Source organism: Geospiza fortis, unplaced genomic scaffold, assembly GCF_000277835.1.
Source record: "Geospiza fortis unplaced genomic scaffold, GeoFor_1.0 scaffold685, whole genome shotgun sequence".
Lineage (NCBI taxonomy): Eukaryota > Metazoa > Chordata > Aves > Passeriformes > Thraupidae > Geospiza > Geospiza fortis.
Window position 1 is genome coordinate 34,090 of NW_005054662.1, and position 18,972 is coordinate 53,061.

The following is an 18,972-nucleotide window of genomic DNA, read 5'->3' on the forward strand; positions in this document are numbered from 1 at the left end:
TTAAACAAACTTCTGCTGAGTGTTTGCTTTCTGAGACAACTCAGAAAGCAAAGCTCACTGAAGAGGGGCTGAAACTGAAGCTCAGACGTTGAGGAATAAACTCTCCCACTCATTAGCATCATTAAAACAACATTTTATGGCAACAGGAGCCCTTTCAGCAGCGAGCTCCTCTGGGTCCAGGAAAGGCAGCACTATAACAGGAACTGCTGAGGTATTATTGGTCCACCAGGATTTACATTTTGGGCTTCCCAATAATACTTTTAAGTTGCATCATGCAAAACAGAGCTACTCTGGGCTGGTATTTGTGGTATTGGACAAATAATTAAAAAAAAAAACAAACAAAAACCTTTTGTAGCAGCAAAAAGTACAATTGGAATCACTTGAATTCCCCTCCAGGCTGGGTCTCTGCTCCTCTGCAGATCTCAGAGTATTTTCCCAGCCCACCAGCTTTGACCAACAATTTTGACACCAGACTGCCCCTCAATCAATCATTCAAAAAAAAAAAAAACCAAAAAACAAACCACTCTTGCATCAAGTTGCAGCTGACAAACTGGAAAAAAAAACCCCCAGAATTCAGGGTTAAAGGTTTTAATAAAGCAGCTCTGCAGTCAGTTTGTCAGGAGCTGTGGAGCCTGAATAACCCCACTTCTAAATTCTCCCAAGAAACTGGAATCAGCATTAAAGCTCACTCATATCCTTCAAACATTGGGAAGATTTATCCCACAGATAACACCCAGCACTTGACAAGATCTGCCTTTTAACCTGAGCTTGAACCTTGGGCTGTGCTGCAGCAATATTTAGACATCTGCAGTGTCACCACCGTCCTGGCTTTGTTTAATTTTATTTTAAACAACCTCAGCAGCCACAGATCAACCCAAGGAAAGGACCTGGGGATTGTGAGCACGGGGACACTGATATTGCCCAAATAACCCAGTCAAAGTGGTTTTTGGGGGCTGCTTGAGCAAGCCTGTCACAGCTTCTAATTGTTTAATTGTGGATTTAAGGAGTCAGGAAAGCACTGAGGTCAGCAGAGGAAAGATTAAAGATTTCAGGGAATCCTGGAATGGTTTGGGATGGAAGGAGCTGAGAGCTCACCCAGCCCCAGGCTGGGACACCTCCCAGAGCCCAGGTCCCCAGGGGTGCCAGAGGGATGGAAAACACACAAAAATAGGGAAAAATGAGCTGGTTTAACCCAAGCCTAGCTAGACCCAGCTTTAGTGTCTGCAGATGTGTTAATTACTGCAGATGTGCTAATTACTGCAGCTGCTGAGGCCACTGGCCCTGAAACCCAGGAGGACTTGAACAATTGGCTGGTGATGCAAACCCTGCTGCCTCCTGTGCCCTTTTTCTGTTTTTCTCCTCTCTTCAACCCAACATGTTTTTTTTCCCATTTTGGAGCCTCATTACCTGCACTGCCTGAGCAGGGCTTTGTTTGTACAGTTGAATACATCCTTTCCAAGCTCTATTTTTAGACCCCAGCCCAAGTAAATGCCACAATTCTAGAAAGAGCAGTAAACATGGCTTTTCTACAGGGAGAAATTCAACTTGGGTATTTTTTTTTTTTTTGAAAGCCATAAAGATTGCATGGCAGTTGTATTTTTCCTTTTAATTATAATTTTACATCAAGGCCATTTAAATGAGTTTTGATTTTCCTTGAGCACACCAAAGCACTTGGAGTGCAAGTTTTCTGTTGGTTTAAAAAGTCTCATCTCCAAGTCAATTGTGCTTTTTACATCATGGGAAGTGCCCAAACAGAGCATGCTGTGCTTCAGCTTAACCAAAAGTGCAATAAAACAAAGCACAAGTAAAAGCTCTGCCTGCACGACAAAATCTGAACCAAGGCACTGAAAAAATATCAACACTGAGAGCAGAATTCTGTGTAAAACTGGGAGATTTCTCTCCCTGCCAGCCAGAAGCTTCCAAGCTTGGAGGCTTCACCTAAGGAAAATATCTCCAGAGGGAAAAAAATGTCAGCAATAAGGATGAAGTGAGTCAGTTAAGGGCTGTTCCAGGAGGGAACAGAGATCACACTCCAAACAGGAGGATTTTAAAGGGATTTATCCCTACAGAACCACCTCTTGCTTTTCCACACATCCACGATTTCAACCCAAACTCAGATTTAGGGATGAAACACTTCAGCCTGCACAGGAAGATGTGGAAAAAAGGAAGGAGAGTTTCAGAGGAGAGCTGAGCTGGAGACATTTAATCACCTCATCTCCATTTTAGACCAGCAGTATGAACTGCACCAGCTCTGCTCCCTGGCAGGTTTCCCCCAAGCTTTGCCTCTAACGATTTCAAGAGAGCCCAGGATGATGTGAAGAGTGGATCCACTTGGATATTCAACTTTAGCCACTCCTACAGGTCCCTGCGTGATGGACAGTTCAAAATTTTGTCAAAATAAGTCACACACTCAACTTACAGACCTTGGTCACCCTGACTTACAGAACCCTCCCTGGATGGTATCACAGAGAAGAAAATGGGTAATTACCTAACGAGGATCCTCTTCAACAATTGCTGATCTCCTTCTGAGTAGCCAGGCCAGTCCTTCTGCACTTCTTTGTATACACAATCTTTCAGTGTGAAAGTGCTGTCCTTGGCACTCAGATTTGCCACCTGGAACAGAAGGAATTTGGAAAACCATCACTAGGGTTTCATTTTCTCACTTCCTCGACCAAACAAGAGCTAAGATGAAGGCAAAATCTGAGCAGACTTAGCAGCTGTTAGTAGTGTCAGAGAACAAGGAGAGACTTTAATATTTCATTTCCTTATTATTAAGATTATTTAATCAAAGTGTGCCTTTCCTTTCGCCTTGTCACTGCAATAGTTCATAATGAGTTTCTAAAGCACATCCAGTTGAGTGGGAAATAAGTCATATCTAAAAGAGATTATTCAGCTTGGGGAGCCTGGAGCAGCACAACACCACTTGATGGAAACACCTGGAAATAAAGCCTTAATGGGAACAGGCAGTTCACTTATCACACCTGTCCCACAGCCAAAATGGGGCAGTTTCTGGCCAAAGAGGAACTCTGGGGGCCATAACTTGGTTAACTATTGCCAGGAGATAATTTCTCACTAATGAGCCAACAGAACAGGCCACAGAGAGCTGCTTTCTCAGGGAGCTGTGAGGAGAATGCCCTGGGACCACGTGGATTTTATGGAGAACTTCTCCAGGGCAAGAACAGAGCCTGGGATTTCCAGCTTGAAGCCAGCAGAGCACTGCAGGGAGCTCAGCACACTCGTGACATTTCATCCAAGCCTACCCCGTGGAGTTTCCCCACAAACCCTGCGTGGTGCCTGCACAGAGAGGAGAAGCTGCTGGAATGGGCAGAGCTGGGTTAGAATGGAAACAACTTGGGGAAGAGTTATCCCACTTGGATCAGTCTTTCCACAGCCTGACTGAAAATTTAACTTCTTGCTGAAAAATCCGGAGCTGGAACAAAGCAAAGAGCCCCAGTGAGAGTGAAAAACTCTCTGGGTGATCCATGGAATGGTCTGGTTCCATCAGATTCCAAGGGCAGGGACACCTCCCATTATCCCAGATGGCTCCAACCTGCCCTTGGACACTCCCAGGGATGGGGCAGCTTCTCTGGGCAACCTCAGCTTGCAGAGCACGGCGAGTTTGAAATGAAAATAAAGCCTTCAATGTGTTTGTGAAGAGGGATAAGGAGGCCCAGGTGCCAAATGCTGTGCCCACAGCCAGGCAAAGCAGCAGCTGCAGCCCAAATTCCCTGCTGGAGCCCCTCAGCTCAGGGACTGCTACCCTTGAAAGTGGAAAATGCTTTTATTCAGTGCACGGGGATCTTGTGCATCTGTTTAGGGATTACTGCTCTCCATTCAGGACGTGGCTGTGCTCAGGGATTTCTATTATCCACACAGCAGGAAAATGCCTCAAAAACAAGCAAAGGAGTGGGAAGTCTTGAATGAACTGAAGATGCTGCTGATTCCCCTGCTTTTGCTTTAGGGAGGCTACAACCCAATGTAAAAATATTAAAAATCTAGGCATTTCAGAGCAAAAGGCTGCACAACCACCATGGCAAACCCTCCTGATAAGCAAAAAATAGAAAGCCCAGTTATCAGTTTACATGACAAACACTTTGTTTTTCCTTTCAGTTCTGTCAGCTTTCCAAAATCCTGAGCCAAAATACAACAAGAATTTGAGCTGTGTTTTACATCGAGGTATCCCTGTAAACACACCCAGGAGACAAAAGCCAATCCAGGTTCTCCTTCACCAAAAAAAAAAAAAAAAACAACCAAAAAACAACAACTCTCCCAGAATTTCTCTGTTTCCTGCCTGTTCCTGGAGCCTGGGAAGAACAACTTGGATTTTTCTGTGCACAGAGGCTGAGAGCTGCTACCTCCTTGTTTTGCTCGTGTGGGACTCTGCAAGCTCCACCCCAACCCTCCCAAAAATAGAAACCTTGCAAAATGAGGCAAAAAGGCCGCCAGGAACACGGAGTCCTGCGAGAGAGAGAGAGAGATGCAAGAGCACAATGAAACCCACACCTAGACAGATTTAGCTGTGTAGCTTTAACGCAGCCTGTAATTTTTAGCTTATCTGTGTCTGCCTGTGGATGGGAGCCCTGGGAGGGCTGAGAGGGATTAACTTTACGAGCTGCACGTTCACAGCCAAAGCAGCCTGAGTGAGGTGGCCCCGCACGCGCCACTCGCCCGCCGGGGCCGGGGCGCAGCATCCATCAAAAGCCATCAGCAAAAACAGAGTTTTCTACTCTGAAACTCGGGCAGAGAACTGAAAAAGCGCTGCAAAAAAGCAGCTGGGAAATTAAGGGCTCTGGGATTAAAGTCTAAGGAAGGAACGAGTTGTGCCAGCTGTGACTCTGTTTTTAATACGACCTGCCCTGTGCCCTTGGGCAAAGTGAACTCCTGTCTCACTCTCTATGGAAAGGAGTGAAAAAGAAAAAAAAAACAAGGAGGTTTTTTTCCAGAATTGATTGCAATCCAGAAGAAGGTAGCTGCAGCATTTAAATAAATAGCCATGATGTGTTTAATAAAGCAATGAAGGTGTTTACTGTGAGGCCTAAAATGGCACCTTCAATGTGACTCAAAGTGCTAGGAACTGATTCAGCTTGGAGACAGCTTTCACACTTGACACACAAATAATCTGCTTGGCAAGGAGCTGCATGATCTTCACACCTGACCACTGGCACTTCCAAGCAGGAAGGGCTCTGAGGAGTACAAAAAAAAAAACTGGGGACATCTTTTCCTTCATATACAAAACTTGTACCAATACAGAGCGTTGCTCCTTTACGTCCATGAGAACAAAATAGATTTAGAGCTTATAATCAAATAATTTGTAGATCCTCTGTTAAGAGAATCCTCCCCATGACCAAGCAGAAGGGTCCCTCTGAAAGGGACTGATCTGGTGAGCCAAAACCATCCAGCTTGGTTGCACCCCCCTAAGCCGAGGCGTAGCCACGGGAGGCTCCTGCTATCTCTGCAGCAGCACTGGGAGCTGAGAACTGTGTCCCCCACAGCCTTTAGAGTCACATTCAGCTGCAGCCTGGAGATAACAGCTCCCACTGCCACGGGAGGGAGGGGGAGACTGAGAAGACTTTTGTTTTTTTTTCCCTTTACCTAAATCGTTGCCTTCATCAGAGTACAAACCTGTTGCAGAAGGTTATCCAGCAAATCCTTGTCCTGCTGAGAAAGTCCATCCTTCTGCAATCTGAGAATAAGTTCAGGTTTCTTATAAGGCTTTAGTGCCAGTAAGTGCACAACCCTATCTTTGAAGGGTCTCTGGGAAATGGCACTATTGCCTCTCTTTATTGCACTGGCAAGGTTGACTGGCGTTGGGCGCTTCCTGGAGGGAACAGCATCGGAAGCTCCTGGTGCAGGTTTACGCACCTGAACCTTTTTGCCTAAAATGAGATGAGAATAGTGAAGTGCAGCAGTCACCTCGCAAAGGCCAGTGGGCTGTCACCACCGATCCGGAGTCCAGCACAGCCCTGGGAAGTGGCACGAGGTGACAGGGAAGGACAAACACCGCCAGCACACCCCCTGGGTCCCGACGCGCCGCCGGAACGAGCATCCCGTGAGCTTTATGGGTCGTGACAAGCTTGGAACGAGTAAACAGCAACACCAGGCTCTGGAAACCTGAGCATTATTGGCCACCAGCTCACATAAAGCTCCCTTTGTTTGCCAGCTTTTCATTTATCCCAAGTGCACGTATCCCCCACGGTTAATCGAACTATTTTTGCCCTCCCTACGAGAGGAAAATTCTGCATTATTGTGTAGAAGAGTGGGAAATACGGAGTGGAAAGACCAGAACTGGTCAACGAGTGGCTCCCCGCTGCTGAGCTCAGCAAAAACGCTCCTCCAGCAGATGTTTCTGCTTTTAGAACAATAGGAACTTTATGGGGCTGGGTCACCTCCCTTCCCCCTCCAAACACGGCCCCATGAATGGGGCTGACACTGGGCCATCAGCCTATTCATGAGGGTGCTGCCTGCGCTGATGGAATAACCCCTTCTCCACTGCAGACAAGTGACAACACAAAGTTCCATCCCCGCTGTGGTTCTTGGCTGCTGGCAGCACGACCCAACAATTCATTTTTCCCATTCCTACTGGGAAACAGAACCCTCACACCACCTCTTAGCAGAGCCCAAATCAAAGGATGGGGACTGTTTCAAACACAGGAGCAGGTTCCTGCTACCAAAGGCAAACCGAGCAAAGCTGAAAACAAAACGTGTGGGTTCCAAGGTCTAGAAACCTGGAGATCCAATCAATAATCACTTGGGCTGGAGAAAGTGACCTTCACTAGGACAAACAACATCCAGCATTTACTGCAAGTGTTTGGGAGGTTTATTCCAGCAGGGCACTGCTCCATTGCTAGGAAGCAACGTTTGCAACTGAGTCATCTGAAGATACTGGGGATTGTCTGCACTGTTTGTTTTACTGAGCTGCACATTGCGTAACCCAGGCCCCATTTCCTGGCTTTTTATTCTGCACCACAGTGCTGGGAGAGGAAGCACGACCCATCCTCAGCAGGGCTGAGGGGAGGTGAGAGGGGGAGCAACACCAATTCGCACGTTAAACATCCCACAATCCAGAGGTCAACTGGATTTTGTTTCCAGAAATGGGACAAGAGAAGATTCGTCAGCTTTCTAGAGCTGCCTTAACTCTTGCCAGGTCATGAACAGTAAAAACATCACGTTGGGAGGTTTCCATTTAAAGGCTGGAGCCAAAATGAGCAGTGATAGGAAAAGAAAAAACCAAGCTAAGCCAGGACACAAAGGATTTTCAAATATTTGTACACGTGCGTGTCTATGGCTGCATGCACACATATTTAGTGTGGCTGCAAGCACACATCCCCTGCAGCTTTACCTGCAGCTCTCTATTTACATATCTATTCATTCAAGCGTCAGCTCGCATCTGTAAGTCCTGCTGCTCTCCAATTTCAACATTTCCTATAAATTTTTCCACATCTGAGCTGCCTGGAACGACTCCACTGGCACTCGAGTGCTGAGCTCCGTGTTCTCCTGGAAATGTGAGAGGCAGCCCTGTCCCTCCAGCCCGGCCTGCAGGAATCAGCTGATGCTGCTGCTGGCACTCCAGGACCTGCAGATCCCACACCAGCACTGTCCTTCCAAGCCCTTCCTTCTTGGAGCAGAGCTCTCCTCCTCAAACACTGACATCTTATCTAGGAGCTCTGCCCCTGCTGCTTTCACACGGCTCTGTCTCCATTTCAGGCCACTGAAAGGTTTTAGCCAGGAGTATTTTTAATTTTAAAAAGTTTTGCTCCATCTTTCCAGGAAGCAAATTGCTTTTGAGAATCTTCTCCCTCAGAAGCTTTAACTTCAGGCACTTACTGTAATGTTCTCAAAGAGGAGCTAAACAAAATAATCTTCTGGCCTACGGGAAATCAATGCATTTCCTTCCTGATTACTATCTCCTTTCTCAGCTTTGAGCACTTGGCCGCTGTGACAATGAGTCTGGGTCAGTTCTACATTTTGCAACTCAATCCTTCTCGTCACAGATCCCTCTGAGAAGAGACTGGCTGCAGATCACATGGGCTGCAGGAAAAGCAGCTGCCTCAGGAAAAAAAAAATAACATAGTGAAACTGCATTCTGGCTACTGTTTGTGCCCAAAGTTTGTGAGCTGAGCTTAAGCAGGGCCCTGGGTCTCTGCAGGCTCCCTCCTGTGTTATTTGCCATGGTTTTATTTCCTCTGCTAAGGCTTTCCTGCTGCTGTCACAGTGAGGAGGGCTGTGCCAGGCTGCTTTAGTGCCTGTGTTTATTACAGAGGGCACTGCTGCCTGTGTCCTGCCTGCCAGGGTCCCGTGGGGCACAGCTGTGACACGAGGGTGGCACTTTCAGCTGAGCTGGCCAGGAGCAGGGACACAGGGAGCGCCCATGTGACAGACGTGACCCATGGCACCGCACATGGACAGCCCTCAGTGCTGCTGGCTGGGTGCCACCTTAAAATCACCCTGTGCCACCCCCTGCCAGGGCAGGGACACCTCTGGGCTGCTCCAACCTCATCTTGGACACCTCCAGGGCAGCCACAGTTCCCTTGGGGTGACGATGGAAGTGAAGACAACACAACACAAGGAGAGCAGCCCCCTGAATCGCCCACAAAGAACTACCAGGAACTTTTCAGACTGCCACAACCGAGCCAACAACATCAGGACGTGCCTCCAGAGCCTGCTGAGCCCCAGCTGGAGTGCAGAGCCCCAGAAGGAGTGGCTGCTTACCTACATATCTCCCCCCAGGTTTAATGACTATGGCGCTCCGGCTGCGAGTCTCCTCCTCTGCCTGTGCCATGCTCTGCCTCGCCTTCTGGTAGGAATCATCAGTAGCACACACGGTGATTTTATCCTGTATGCTTCCCAGGCAATCCAAATGGATATTGCCATTGCTGCAAGAGAAATGCAATGGAAAAGGTACTCCTGACACTGCAAAGGGACACCAGGCTGGCACTGGGGGGCAGCTGGGGGGTGTTAGCTGAATAACAGCGGGGGCACACAGAGGAGCTGAGAGGGAACCAGATGCTTCCCAAAAAAACCACATGAAAACAGATCAGAAAGGCTCTAAAAAGGAAGAACGTGCATTAAGCTTTGTTAGGGAAAAGATGCTCCAGAAGAGAAGGTTTAAAAAAAAAAAAAATCAAAATCCAAAAAAAAGGCCGGGTTTTCCTTGGATGCCCACTCACCTGGACACATACTGCTGGATGCAGTCAAAGCTCCCCTGGGGGCTGTCCTTGCCAATATTGGAGAGATAAAAGGTGAAGGTCCTCACTTCCGCCGGTCGATCGGGCCTCGGGATGGCGATGTGCTGCTCGGGAGAGGAGGAGGAGGAGGGAGAGCATTGGTCACTCGGGTCACCCCAGGCTCAGGAGAGCTCATTCTCCTGCAGCCAGGCTGCTCTGAGGCATTTTGCAACAAGCAAAACACCTGGGTTACTGTGCACAGGGGCTGCCAGAAGAATCCCAGCTATCTGCGCTGTGCGCAGGGGGAAGGAAAAGGTGACTGAGGAAAAGAGCAGCTGAAGATGGATGTGGCTGTGAGAGAGCAGAGCTGCCTCAAACAGAGCCCACAACCACCCTGCTCTAGGAATCTGACCCAATTCTGTTGATTCAGCCTCAAAACAGGCTCGCTCCCACTGTTTATATGCAATGTAAAACACTCGAGGCTCGTTTCTTTAGAATTACTGATCCAGCACTAAACATAGCACAAGCCAGGTCACTAGGTAGCATGCTTATTCTTTTTTAAGAAATTATAATTCCATAACAAGATTTCATGGCTCACAGTAGACTGTGACGCTGCTGCTAAATTAAATATTTAATCAAGCATTAAGTGTGCTCCACAGACAACTCCACAGCCATCCTGCATTGTTTTTTTCACCCCCCTCCACCACAGCCATTCATTTTTCAAAAGGGAAAACTGTCTCCCCTCTGCATTCAGGATCCATCATAAATTTCAGCATCTGAGCTCTACTATCACATCAATATTTGATAATTAAGATGGCTCCCAGAAGCTGAGACAGAAAGAACACCAGCCCCAGCCTATTTTAGGCCAGGCTTTACCACACGGGTTTATATTTACCCAGATTGCCACATCTACGCAGAAAATACACACTCCCAGCAAGGCAGCCCGTGGCATCCACACATGACTGTGCTGGGCCAGGAGGGGTTTTGGGTGGTTTCCTTCAGCCCTCAGACGTCTCCAGCAGCCTGGAAAACCCAGGGATCTGTGTCCCTCTGCTAAACCACAGCATGTTCTCGAGCCGAGCCCGTGCACGGCGTTTCCCTGCCCTCAAACAGAGCTCCCTTCTTCCAAAAACCAGCCCAGAAACCCAGACTCGTGCCTTGCTTTATATACAGCAGGACAAGTTATCCCCAGTATCCAGGGCTGAAAATACTGGGAGCAGATTTTTTGGGTGCTGCTGGACCCTCCCCACTTATCTCCCCTGCCAAACGTGCGCCGCAGCCCTTGAGCCCTTTTAATCTTTCCTGGCATCCTCTGCCCCCACCCATGCAGGGGCAAGAAAATTCCCTTCTGCTTTACCAGAAGAGCCAGAAAGGCAGAGTTATGTAAGCAGCAGACTTGGGGGGGAGGATTTTACAGCTGGAAATTTGGTGGGAATGGCAAGGGAAGAAGAGGAAAACCCAACAGGGGGATCGAGCTGTGCTGCACCTGAGCCTGGAAAATAAAACCTGCAGGATGTCACCAAATCACATCCCCACACACCAAAGAGCTTTCTCCTCGCTCCTGCTTCACCCACTGGAAAAAACAGCTGCTCCAAAAGCGCCAGGTTTGGGTTTTTGTAGGGTTTTTGCAGCGTTTCCAGAGGCTGTAAAATGAGGCAGAGTCACTTTAGTACTGAAAAGTGTCTCATGTGCGAGCCGGCCGTTATCTAGGAATTATTTTTAGCTGAAAACAGAAGGTTTCTCAAGCCACCAAATCAGCATGGTGACTGCTTTGAGGGAGCCCTAATTTTGGTGCTGGGTACTGCACCAGTAACCAGAGACACTTAAAAATAGCCCGGTACAGATGTAACTTCTGTTTTCTTCTTTCAAGTAACATTCATCTGTGGACAGCCCGCTCTGAACTGAGATTTCACCTCCCTCTGTTAATACCAAAACTTCATCCCAAGAAGCAGGGGAAATGCTGTATTTTCCAATCACAGAGCAAAGGTGTTTTGCTCCCAACAGTCATTCTAAAAATGCTGCACACACACGTGGCTTTGGCACCTGAAGGGTATTTTTTCCCCCCTCAGTTTATTCTGCCCGTGCTCTCACCACCCCACAAGCACCTGCAAATTTCAGCCAGCCTAATGATTCTGCATGTCTTTTCACCAAAATAGAAGCATTTTCAGTAATTCTAGCACACAATTTGTAATGCTGTGGTACTCCAGTTCTTAAATTCTAATTTACATGCACACTGAAACGAGCAAAATGCTCAAAACTCCATCAAAACTTCTGAAACTATCCAACAAAAACCCTGAGGAAAAAGTGACAGCCAGGTGCTGCTCCTGAGGAATATCCATGGTCCCGCTTTAGAGGAACACTCTGGTAAAGACAACCTGGTTATTACAACTGAAATTCTGATTATTACACAGAATGAAAGCCATTAACAAGAGCAGCACCACCACAGAGAAACATCTCAAGGCAAAATCCCAAAAGTTCTTATCAGCTCCTGTGAGATTGGATCCAGAGCAGGGTCCAGGCAGGAGAGGTTTTGTCCCTTGTCACTGGAACAGCTGTTTTATTTTTATATTTTATTTTTACAACCACTGACTTCCTCCTTTCTGCTGCCACCTTGCTGACCCTGGGTTTTATTCCAACAATTCCCTTCCCTGGTTAATTAGTGCCTCAAACGTGGAAGTTTCTTTTCCTGTGTATTAGAAACTGAAAGTATCTTTGACAGCTTTTAGAGTAACACTGGAATAGGTGAAAACACATGGACACAGTAATTGAAAGGCTTCTAGAGAATTAAATTCAAGAAGCAGCAGTTTGTTTAAATTCTTATTTTATGTCCTGCATCCCTAAATCATCAAGTGAAGCTTTTCCCTCTTGAGAGAGGGATGCTTGCACAGAAAATTCCCACTATTAAAACCTCACTGCTTTAAATCACACTGACAACCTTCCCACCCAAAAAAGTTTTTGGGATTCTGCACAGCCGCATTTTTTTTTTTTTTGGGGAAGCAAAACAGGAAGGCAGCAAATTGGGGAACTAAGGAAGAGTGGAAGAAATCGTTTAAAAAAGTAAAATATGCTTTAATGTTTAAAAGTAAAATATGTTTTAATGGCATCCTCTGGATGTGAGAGCCTGGGGAATTCCTGGAATTATCTCTCCAGCCCAACTGATGGAGCATCCCTCGAAAGCATTTCAAGCCTCAGCTCCTTGAAAAGCAGGAGAATCCTGACAGGCACAGTCCTACCCTTAAAAGCAGATGGTTCCCCAGCTGCCAGCTCCTTGTCATACCCAGGAAAAATAATAATAAAGGGACAAAGAGCTCTTTCTGTGCTCCCATGGAGCTGCAGCTCTCTTCAAAGCTCTACCTTTGGCCTTTCCTCGTCAGTGCCATTAATTAAGCACCGAGGAGGAGCAGAGGTCAGCTCTGGCTGCCACATCCTCCTGCAGCCCAGCCCAGCCCAGCCCAGCCCTCCTGGCTCCTCTCCTTCTCCAAGCAGTGACACTGCAGGTGCCAGGCAGCTCTTCCACCAACGACTCATCCCTGGGAGATCAGGGCTCAAACAGAATTAACTCTTCTATTTTTGTGTTTGTAAAGAATTATATTTTTGTATTTTTAATTTCTACAAGCAACTGTAGCATTTGAAAACGTTTTTAATTCGCCCCAGAAATTAATATTTGTCCATATCAGATCCACGTGGAACCCACCACCAGCAAAGGCTCAGGGCAGAGGAGCAGTTTAAGCTGCTTTGATCCCTTTTGCTGCATTTCCTTCAAGGAAAAACATTCAGAGGAGGCATTTCCAAAACTTAAAACAGCTTTACAGGAAAATTCAGGTGCTGATCATGCTTCCAAAGGGAAAGGAAAGCATCCCCAGTGCTTTTAGCTTCTTCATTCCATGAGCAAAGCTCATCAAACAAAGACACATCACCCACCCTTCATTCTCCTCTCTCCTGACCGTGCCCAAGCTCAGTGGCAGATTTTGATCTCCACTTTCATGCTGAGCTTTCAGGGAAGTTTAAGTCTAAACAAAGTAAAAAAACCTGGAAATTGCCCCTTTCTTTATTCCCCAGGACAAGTAGGTTTGTATTTTTCCTCTAAACTTACAATAACAATCGTGTCTTTCCTGCCACATTTTCTACGGACTCTTAGTGAGAATAATATCACAAAATAGGATGTGGGCAAGGACAATGTGCTGGGTTTAATGTCCACTCAGCCCAAGCCTTTTTGAAAGCTTTAATGTGCCAGTGCATAAAAAATAACCACAAGTTACAGCTGAATTCAGATTCTTGAAAAAAAAAAAAAAGTTAAAAAGAAAATTCAATTCCCCTTCTTTATGCAGAGACTGAAGTTAAACACAGGCTTTTTTAGCAATAAAAGGTATCTAAATGACATTTTTCAAGTTCACTGAAGGGCTGCATTGCTTTACCAGAAACACCACCACGTAAATCTCAACGTTGTCAGCAACTGGCATGACAGACTGGTTCAAGGGGCTAAAAATATCCCAGAGTTCTGTCACTGGAACACAAGTTGGGGAAGTAAAACTCCTAAATCTAAAATAACTTCTGGTACTCACAGCACTGCAGTTACATTAAATAAACCTCCAGGGCTCTCAGAGCAGCCTCCAAGCTCTGCTGCTGGGAGGAACTGGGACCCCAAAATTCTTGCAGTGAGTTTAGCACGGGGTTTTCTTGGGGTGCAGGTGAGGATTCCATGGATTTTCTGCTTCCTTTCCTTTTCCCTGTCCCACCCAATTCATAAATGTGAATTTCCCATGGATTTAGCAAGGTTAGGAAACAAAGAGGAGGGAAAAGGTTTTTTTATAGAGAGACTCCATGAGCAAACCCCTTCCTGGAGCACACCTGGAGCTCCATCTCAGCAACCACAGCATCATTCCTTGAGCTGGAACAGCCCAAATTCCTCAATCCCATGACATGGAAAAGAACTTTCCAGGGATAAACTTACCCCTTGGCTTCCTTGAAACTGGATGACTGGTTTTGACGTCACAGCATCCTACAAAAACAAGTGGAGAAACAAAAATTACCACAGAGAAACTCCAAACTCCGCCAAGTTTAGAATTCACCAAGCCACAATCAAGCTTGATTTTTCACCTGGATTTTTTACTTTCCTTATTTTTTTTTTGTTTTTTGTTTTTTTCAAGGGGAAAGATCAGGGAAGTGTGTATTTCAAATAAGAAAGCACAGTGATTTGTACCAGGAAAAGGATAAGCCAAGGTCACCCTGAGCTCAGGAGAGGAGCAGCTCAGAGGTGACACCTGGCTCCTCCTGACCCCTCCACCACATTTTGGGCACAGAACAGCTCAGTTTTGGTGCTTATGTAAGTTTGGAGTTAAAAAATGGACACTTGAGGGGAAAATTTATTCCAGCGCTCGGCCTGAGAGGACGCAAAGCGAATTTTTTCCAGGAGAAAGCTGGCAATCCTTTGGAAAAGCAAACTGCAGCTCCGTTGCAAAATCCTGTTGTTCCTTTGCCTGTTTCAACAATCGGCCTCTTCCTCCTCCAGGCTCAGCTGCTTACATTTAAAAAATTGTATTCCTGTGACTCTAAAATGCTCAATTTCAGCCTCTTTGCCTCGCTGTCATTTTAGAGATCCCAAAACCACCTCAGTTCCAAGTCTCACCTGAGGTTTTAACTGAAGAAAAAAGTACCAGAGCCAACCCAATGCAGGCTGAGTTTGGATTTCCACAGTTCCAGCAGAATTGGGGCTGTGGATGGGATTTAGGATTTTCTTTCCTAAATCACACAAAGCATCCAAGACAGGAATTGTGCTCCATGGGGCTCGTGGGACCCCACTGTGAAGCTTTCCAAAGGGACAGAGGAATTTATAAAGAAGTTCAAAGCATCATTTATGAGTGAAAATGTTGTCATGTGCATGGGAGACACATTTCCATGGGAAAGCACCAGGAATTTGGGAAAACAAGCCCAAAACACGAGCTGGATTGTGTCACCCAAACTCCAATGGATCAATTTCCGAGGGGTTAGAGAAACAGATATCTAAATTTTAGCAGCAAGAGAGTTAAACAGCTTGAAATTCATGAAGTTAACCATCCCTCATAAAACTTTTCCAGCCCAGCAGTGAAGAATCTCAGGCAACAAACGACACCAACAATAAAATGGATAAATTCACCAGCAAAATAAAAATGCTTTTAGCCCAGATAGACCTAACAAAACTCAGATGGATAAACCCAGCCCAAGACAGAGTCTGAGCCTTTGAAGAGCCCATCCAATGGGATTCCCCAGCTCTGCATCACACCCAGGATCATTACAGGACATTTATGATGCTGAGGAAGCAGCAACACGCTCAGAGCTGACAGCACTCCCTGAGTGCTGGATAAAGAAATTTTATAGACCCAGAACAACCTTTAGAAAAGCACCAATAAACAACATCTTGCTCTTGGTACAGAGATCACTGAATTCCTCGAGTGCCACGACACTGCATTCCACAGCACGCTGTTCATGGACAGCCTGGCCAGCTTTTTGTTCCCCTTGTCCAGAAATTCAGAGGAACATACTTGAGCAAACAAGCATTTGAAACATGATAAAAATCTGGATTTAAGGAAAAAAAAAATCAAAGAAACCCATGTGGTTCTTGTACAGCTAATTACAGATTTGGGAAGTTCTGTTCTTCGGCCTGGAAAGTTGTTTAAAGGGAATAAAAAGGGGGTAAGGAGGATGGATGTGGAATAAGGAGGTAGGAGCAAAAGTCCTGATGCACAAATCAGACATGGTTTAATTACAGAACTTCTAAATCCCACAATCTACAAATAAACTGCTGCAAAGTTAAGAGGGTAACATCAGCTTTATGCAATTCAATGGCAAAGCTGAGATGTATTTCCCAAAATTCAGCATTTCTGTCTGTGCCTGTGGAGGAAAATCAGTGTTGGAACTCCCAGCCAGGCTCCAGAGGGGATCACAGATGGATTTGGATGGACACAGCAAACCCCAGCTCCCTTCTGAGGCAGGGAAGGACTTTTGGGATCTCAGCAGCACCATCCCTGAACCTCCCTGATGTCCAATTCCTTGGCTCCAGCTCCTTCAGGAGGCTCATGGAAGAGGAGAGCACACTGCACACCCTGAACTAATTAAGGATGTGACTCTAAGTACCTTTATTAGGTGAAATTAAATCCCTGCACAGACACCTTCATTCAGAATAAAAAGAACAGGTGAATGACGTGAAACCAAATTAAAACCACATTTCCATTTTTATCTCCATTTGGACGAACAGCCCCGATCATCCAGAGTTCCTGCTGCCCTTTCCAAAACCCCTCTGTCATTTTCTGAGGAGTCACCTCAGAGTCACTCGATTCCTCTTCCTCGGCGATGCCGTGACTGCACTCCCTGTGCCACAGCTCCTAGAAATGCCATTCCATCCCTCCTGAGGGGGAACTTTGCCTTTCCAATTAAACCAAGGCACCTCCTCAGCCCTGGATGCAGCAAATCCTTGGCAAACCAAGGATGCTGATGAAACCTCAGCTTTGTGTTCAAACAAGAGGAAAACAAGGCAGATTTGTCCAAGCACAGGGGCACAACCTCATCCCCTTCCAATGAATTCCAGCTTTATCCCCTCCAGGACACCCTCTGGGTTTAAACAGCAGCGGGTTAAAGACAAAAATCTAAGGAAGAAAAGCAGAGTTCAGGTATTTTGCAGCAGGTTTTGTGCTGCTGTCAGGTACCAAATACTCGTCACGGCAGCTCATCCATGAGGGTGGATGGAAGGAATGCAATTCCTGGGATCTTCCTGGGATCTGTGGGATCAGGGAACACACAGGAAAGGAGCACAATTCCTGGGATCTGTGGGATCAAGGAACAAGCGTGAAGGAGCACAATTCCTGGGATCTGTGGGATCAGGGAACACACAGGAAAGGAGCACAATTCCTGGGATCTGTGGGATCAAGGAACAAGCGTGAAGGAGCACAATTCCTGGGATCTGTGGGATCAGGGAACACAATTCCTGGGATCTGTGGGATCAGGGAACACACAGGAAAGGAGCACGATTGCTGGGATGTGTGGGATCAGGGAACAAGCATGAAGGAGCACAATTCCTGGGATCTGTGGGATCAGGGAACACAATTCCTGGGATCTGTGGGATCAGGGAACAAGCATGAAGGAGCACAATTCCTGGGATCTGTGGGATCAGGGAACACACAGGAAAGGAGCACGATTGCTGGGATGTGTGGGATCAGGGAACAAGCATGAAGGAGCACAATTCCTGGGATCTGTGGGGCCAGAGAACACAATTCCTGGGATCTATGGGATCAGGGAACAAGCATGAAGGAGCACAATTCCTGGGATCTATGGGATCAGGGAGCAAAATTCCTGGGATCTATGGAGCCAGGGACACAATTCCTGGGATCTGTGGGGAACCCCACACAAGAACCCGCCACAGTTCCCAGAGGCAGCAAAGCCCCTTTAAACACTCCTCAGATGCAGGAATTCCATTCCTGCCCTGCCATTGTTCCAGCTGGAAGGTTGGCAGAGCATTCCCAGAGCTCCAGAGGCTGCCAGGTGCCACAAGGAGCTGTGTCAAACTCCCTCTGGAAAGGCAAAGGAGCTGCCGGGCCAGAGCAGGGCCCCTGCTGCAGCCCCAAAGCTCTGCAGGAATAACTCCCAAAGGAACATCCGAACCACAGCTGCACCTCTGAGATCTACCCAAACTGGAATTACCAGCTCCAGCCTCTGCACCTGACTGCAAACAGACCCTCAGAAAGAGCCTGGGTACACCCCGGCACCTACTCCATAAAATTTCATTTCTTTGCCATCTGGAAAGAGAACTTCCTCACATCCATGCCCAGTTCCCTGCTTTCCCTGCTGCATTCCCTGGGAATGATGGAGAAATAAAGCCCTTAAAGCTCTGCTCTGGGATGCCAACATGAACAAAACCCCACAGACCCAAGTGGTTTTTGTCAGTCCTCCACATACTGTAAGATTATTTCAAAAGTCATGAGATTTAAACCAGAAAAACCCCAAAACTCATCCCCCAAAGTTCCCACAGGATATTTGGCTTTTATTATCACAGTATTCTGCTCATCCTTTAGTTTCCCCAGGCTAGAGGAGAGCAAGAAACCCTAAAGAGAGGCTCTGAAAGCTCACAGAGGTGGGGGCAACACACCATCAGCTCCTCACACTTAAATATTCCAGGTCTGGCATGTGGAAACTGAGGAAAGAATAAGAAAGCATCAATAAAATATGGCAGAATTGAATGTAAAATGAATGATTTTATCAGGGCTGACTGAAGCTGGCAAAAGGTTTTCAACACCTTTAGAGGAAAAGCTGGATGGGATGTTCCTGCCCAGCATCAGAAGGGACATTGGAAATACTCAGGCCAAGGAGCCAGCTGGAAGCCTCTCTGTTTCTTCAGGGAAACACAGATAATTAAAGAAGACATCATTTTGGGAAGTTCTGTCATGTATTTACTGGAATTTATACTGCAGGCTGTGTTCTATGGAAAATGTTTGCCTAAACTTAGTATTGATGTGTTTGTGTGCTTTGTTGGATCTTCAGAGCCACCAATGCCCAGAGTGCAACTGAAAATTTACCCTTATTTGTGTTGGAACACGGGGATTATTTTCAGAATTTAAAGCTTCTTACAAACAGTTAAAATTAGGGTGAACAGTTAAAATTAATAGCAAGAATTCCAATAAATATACAGAGAAACTATAAAATCCTGCTAACCAAGGGCTGGCATTAATGGGATGTTTCCAACCATCACATGCAATTCCAGGTAAAACCAGTGCCCAGGTAAAGCTGCTGCACCTCAGGAAACACTTACAAAAATGGGAACAACAAGAAATTGCTTCAAAAG

At 46.5% G+C, this 18,972-nt stretch overlaps 1 protein-coding gene across 1 annotated transcript in view; it reads right to left on the reverse strand.

Annotated features, from left to right (window-relative positions):
- The window catches only part of LOC102034428 (RNA polymerase II elongation factor ELL), a 59,006-nt gene that overhangs the window by 13,989 nt on the left and 26,045 nt on the right, over positions 1-18,972 (reverse strand). Inside the window, exons 7-11 of the mRNA XM_031064983.1 lie at positions 14,116-14,163; positions 9,168-9,289; positions 8,710-8,873; positions 5,623-5,876; positions 2,489-2,613 (exon numbers count right to left, since the gene is read on the reverse strand). Of these exons, the coding sequence (XP_030920843.1) occupies positions 2,489-2,613; positions 5,623-5,876; positions 8,710-8,873; positions 9,168-9,289; positions 14,116-14,163 (713 nt within the window). The remainder of the gene's footprint in view (positions 1-2,488; positions 2,614-5,622; positions 5,877-8,709; positions 8,874-9,167; positions 9,290-14,115; positions 14,164-18,972) is intronic.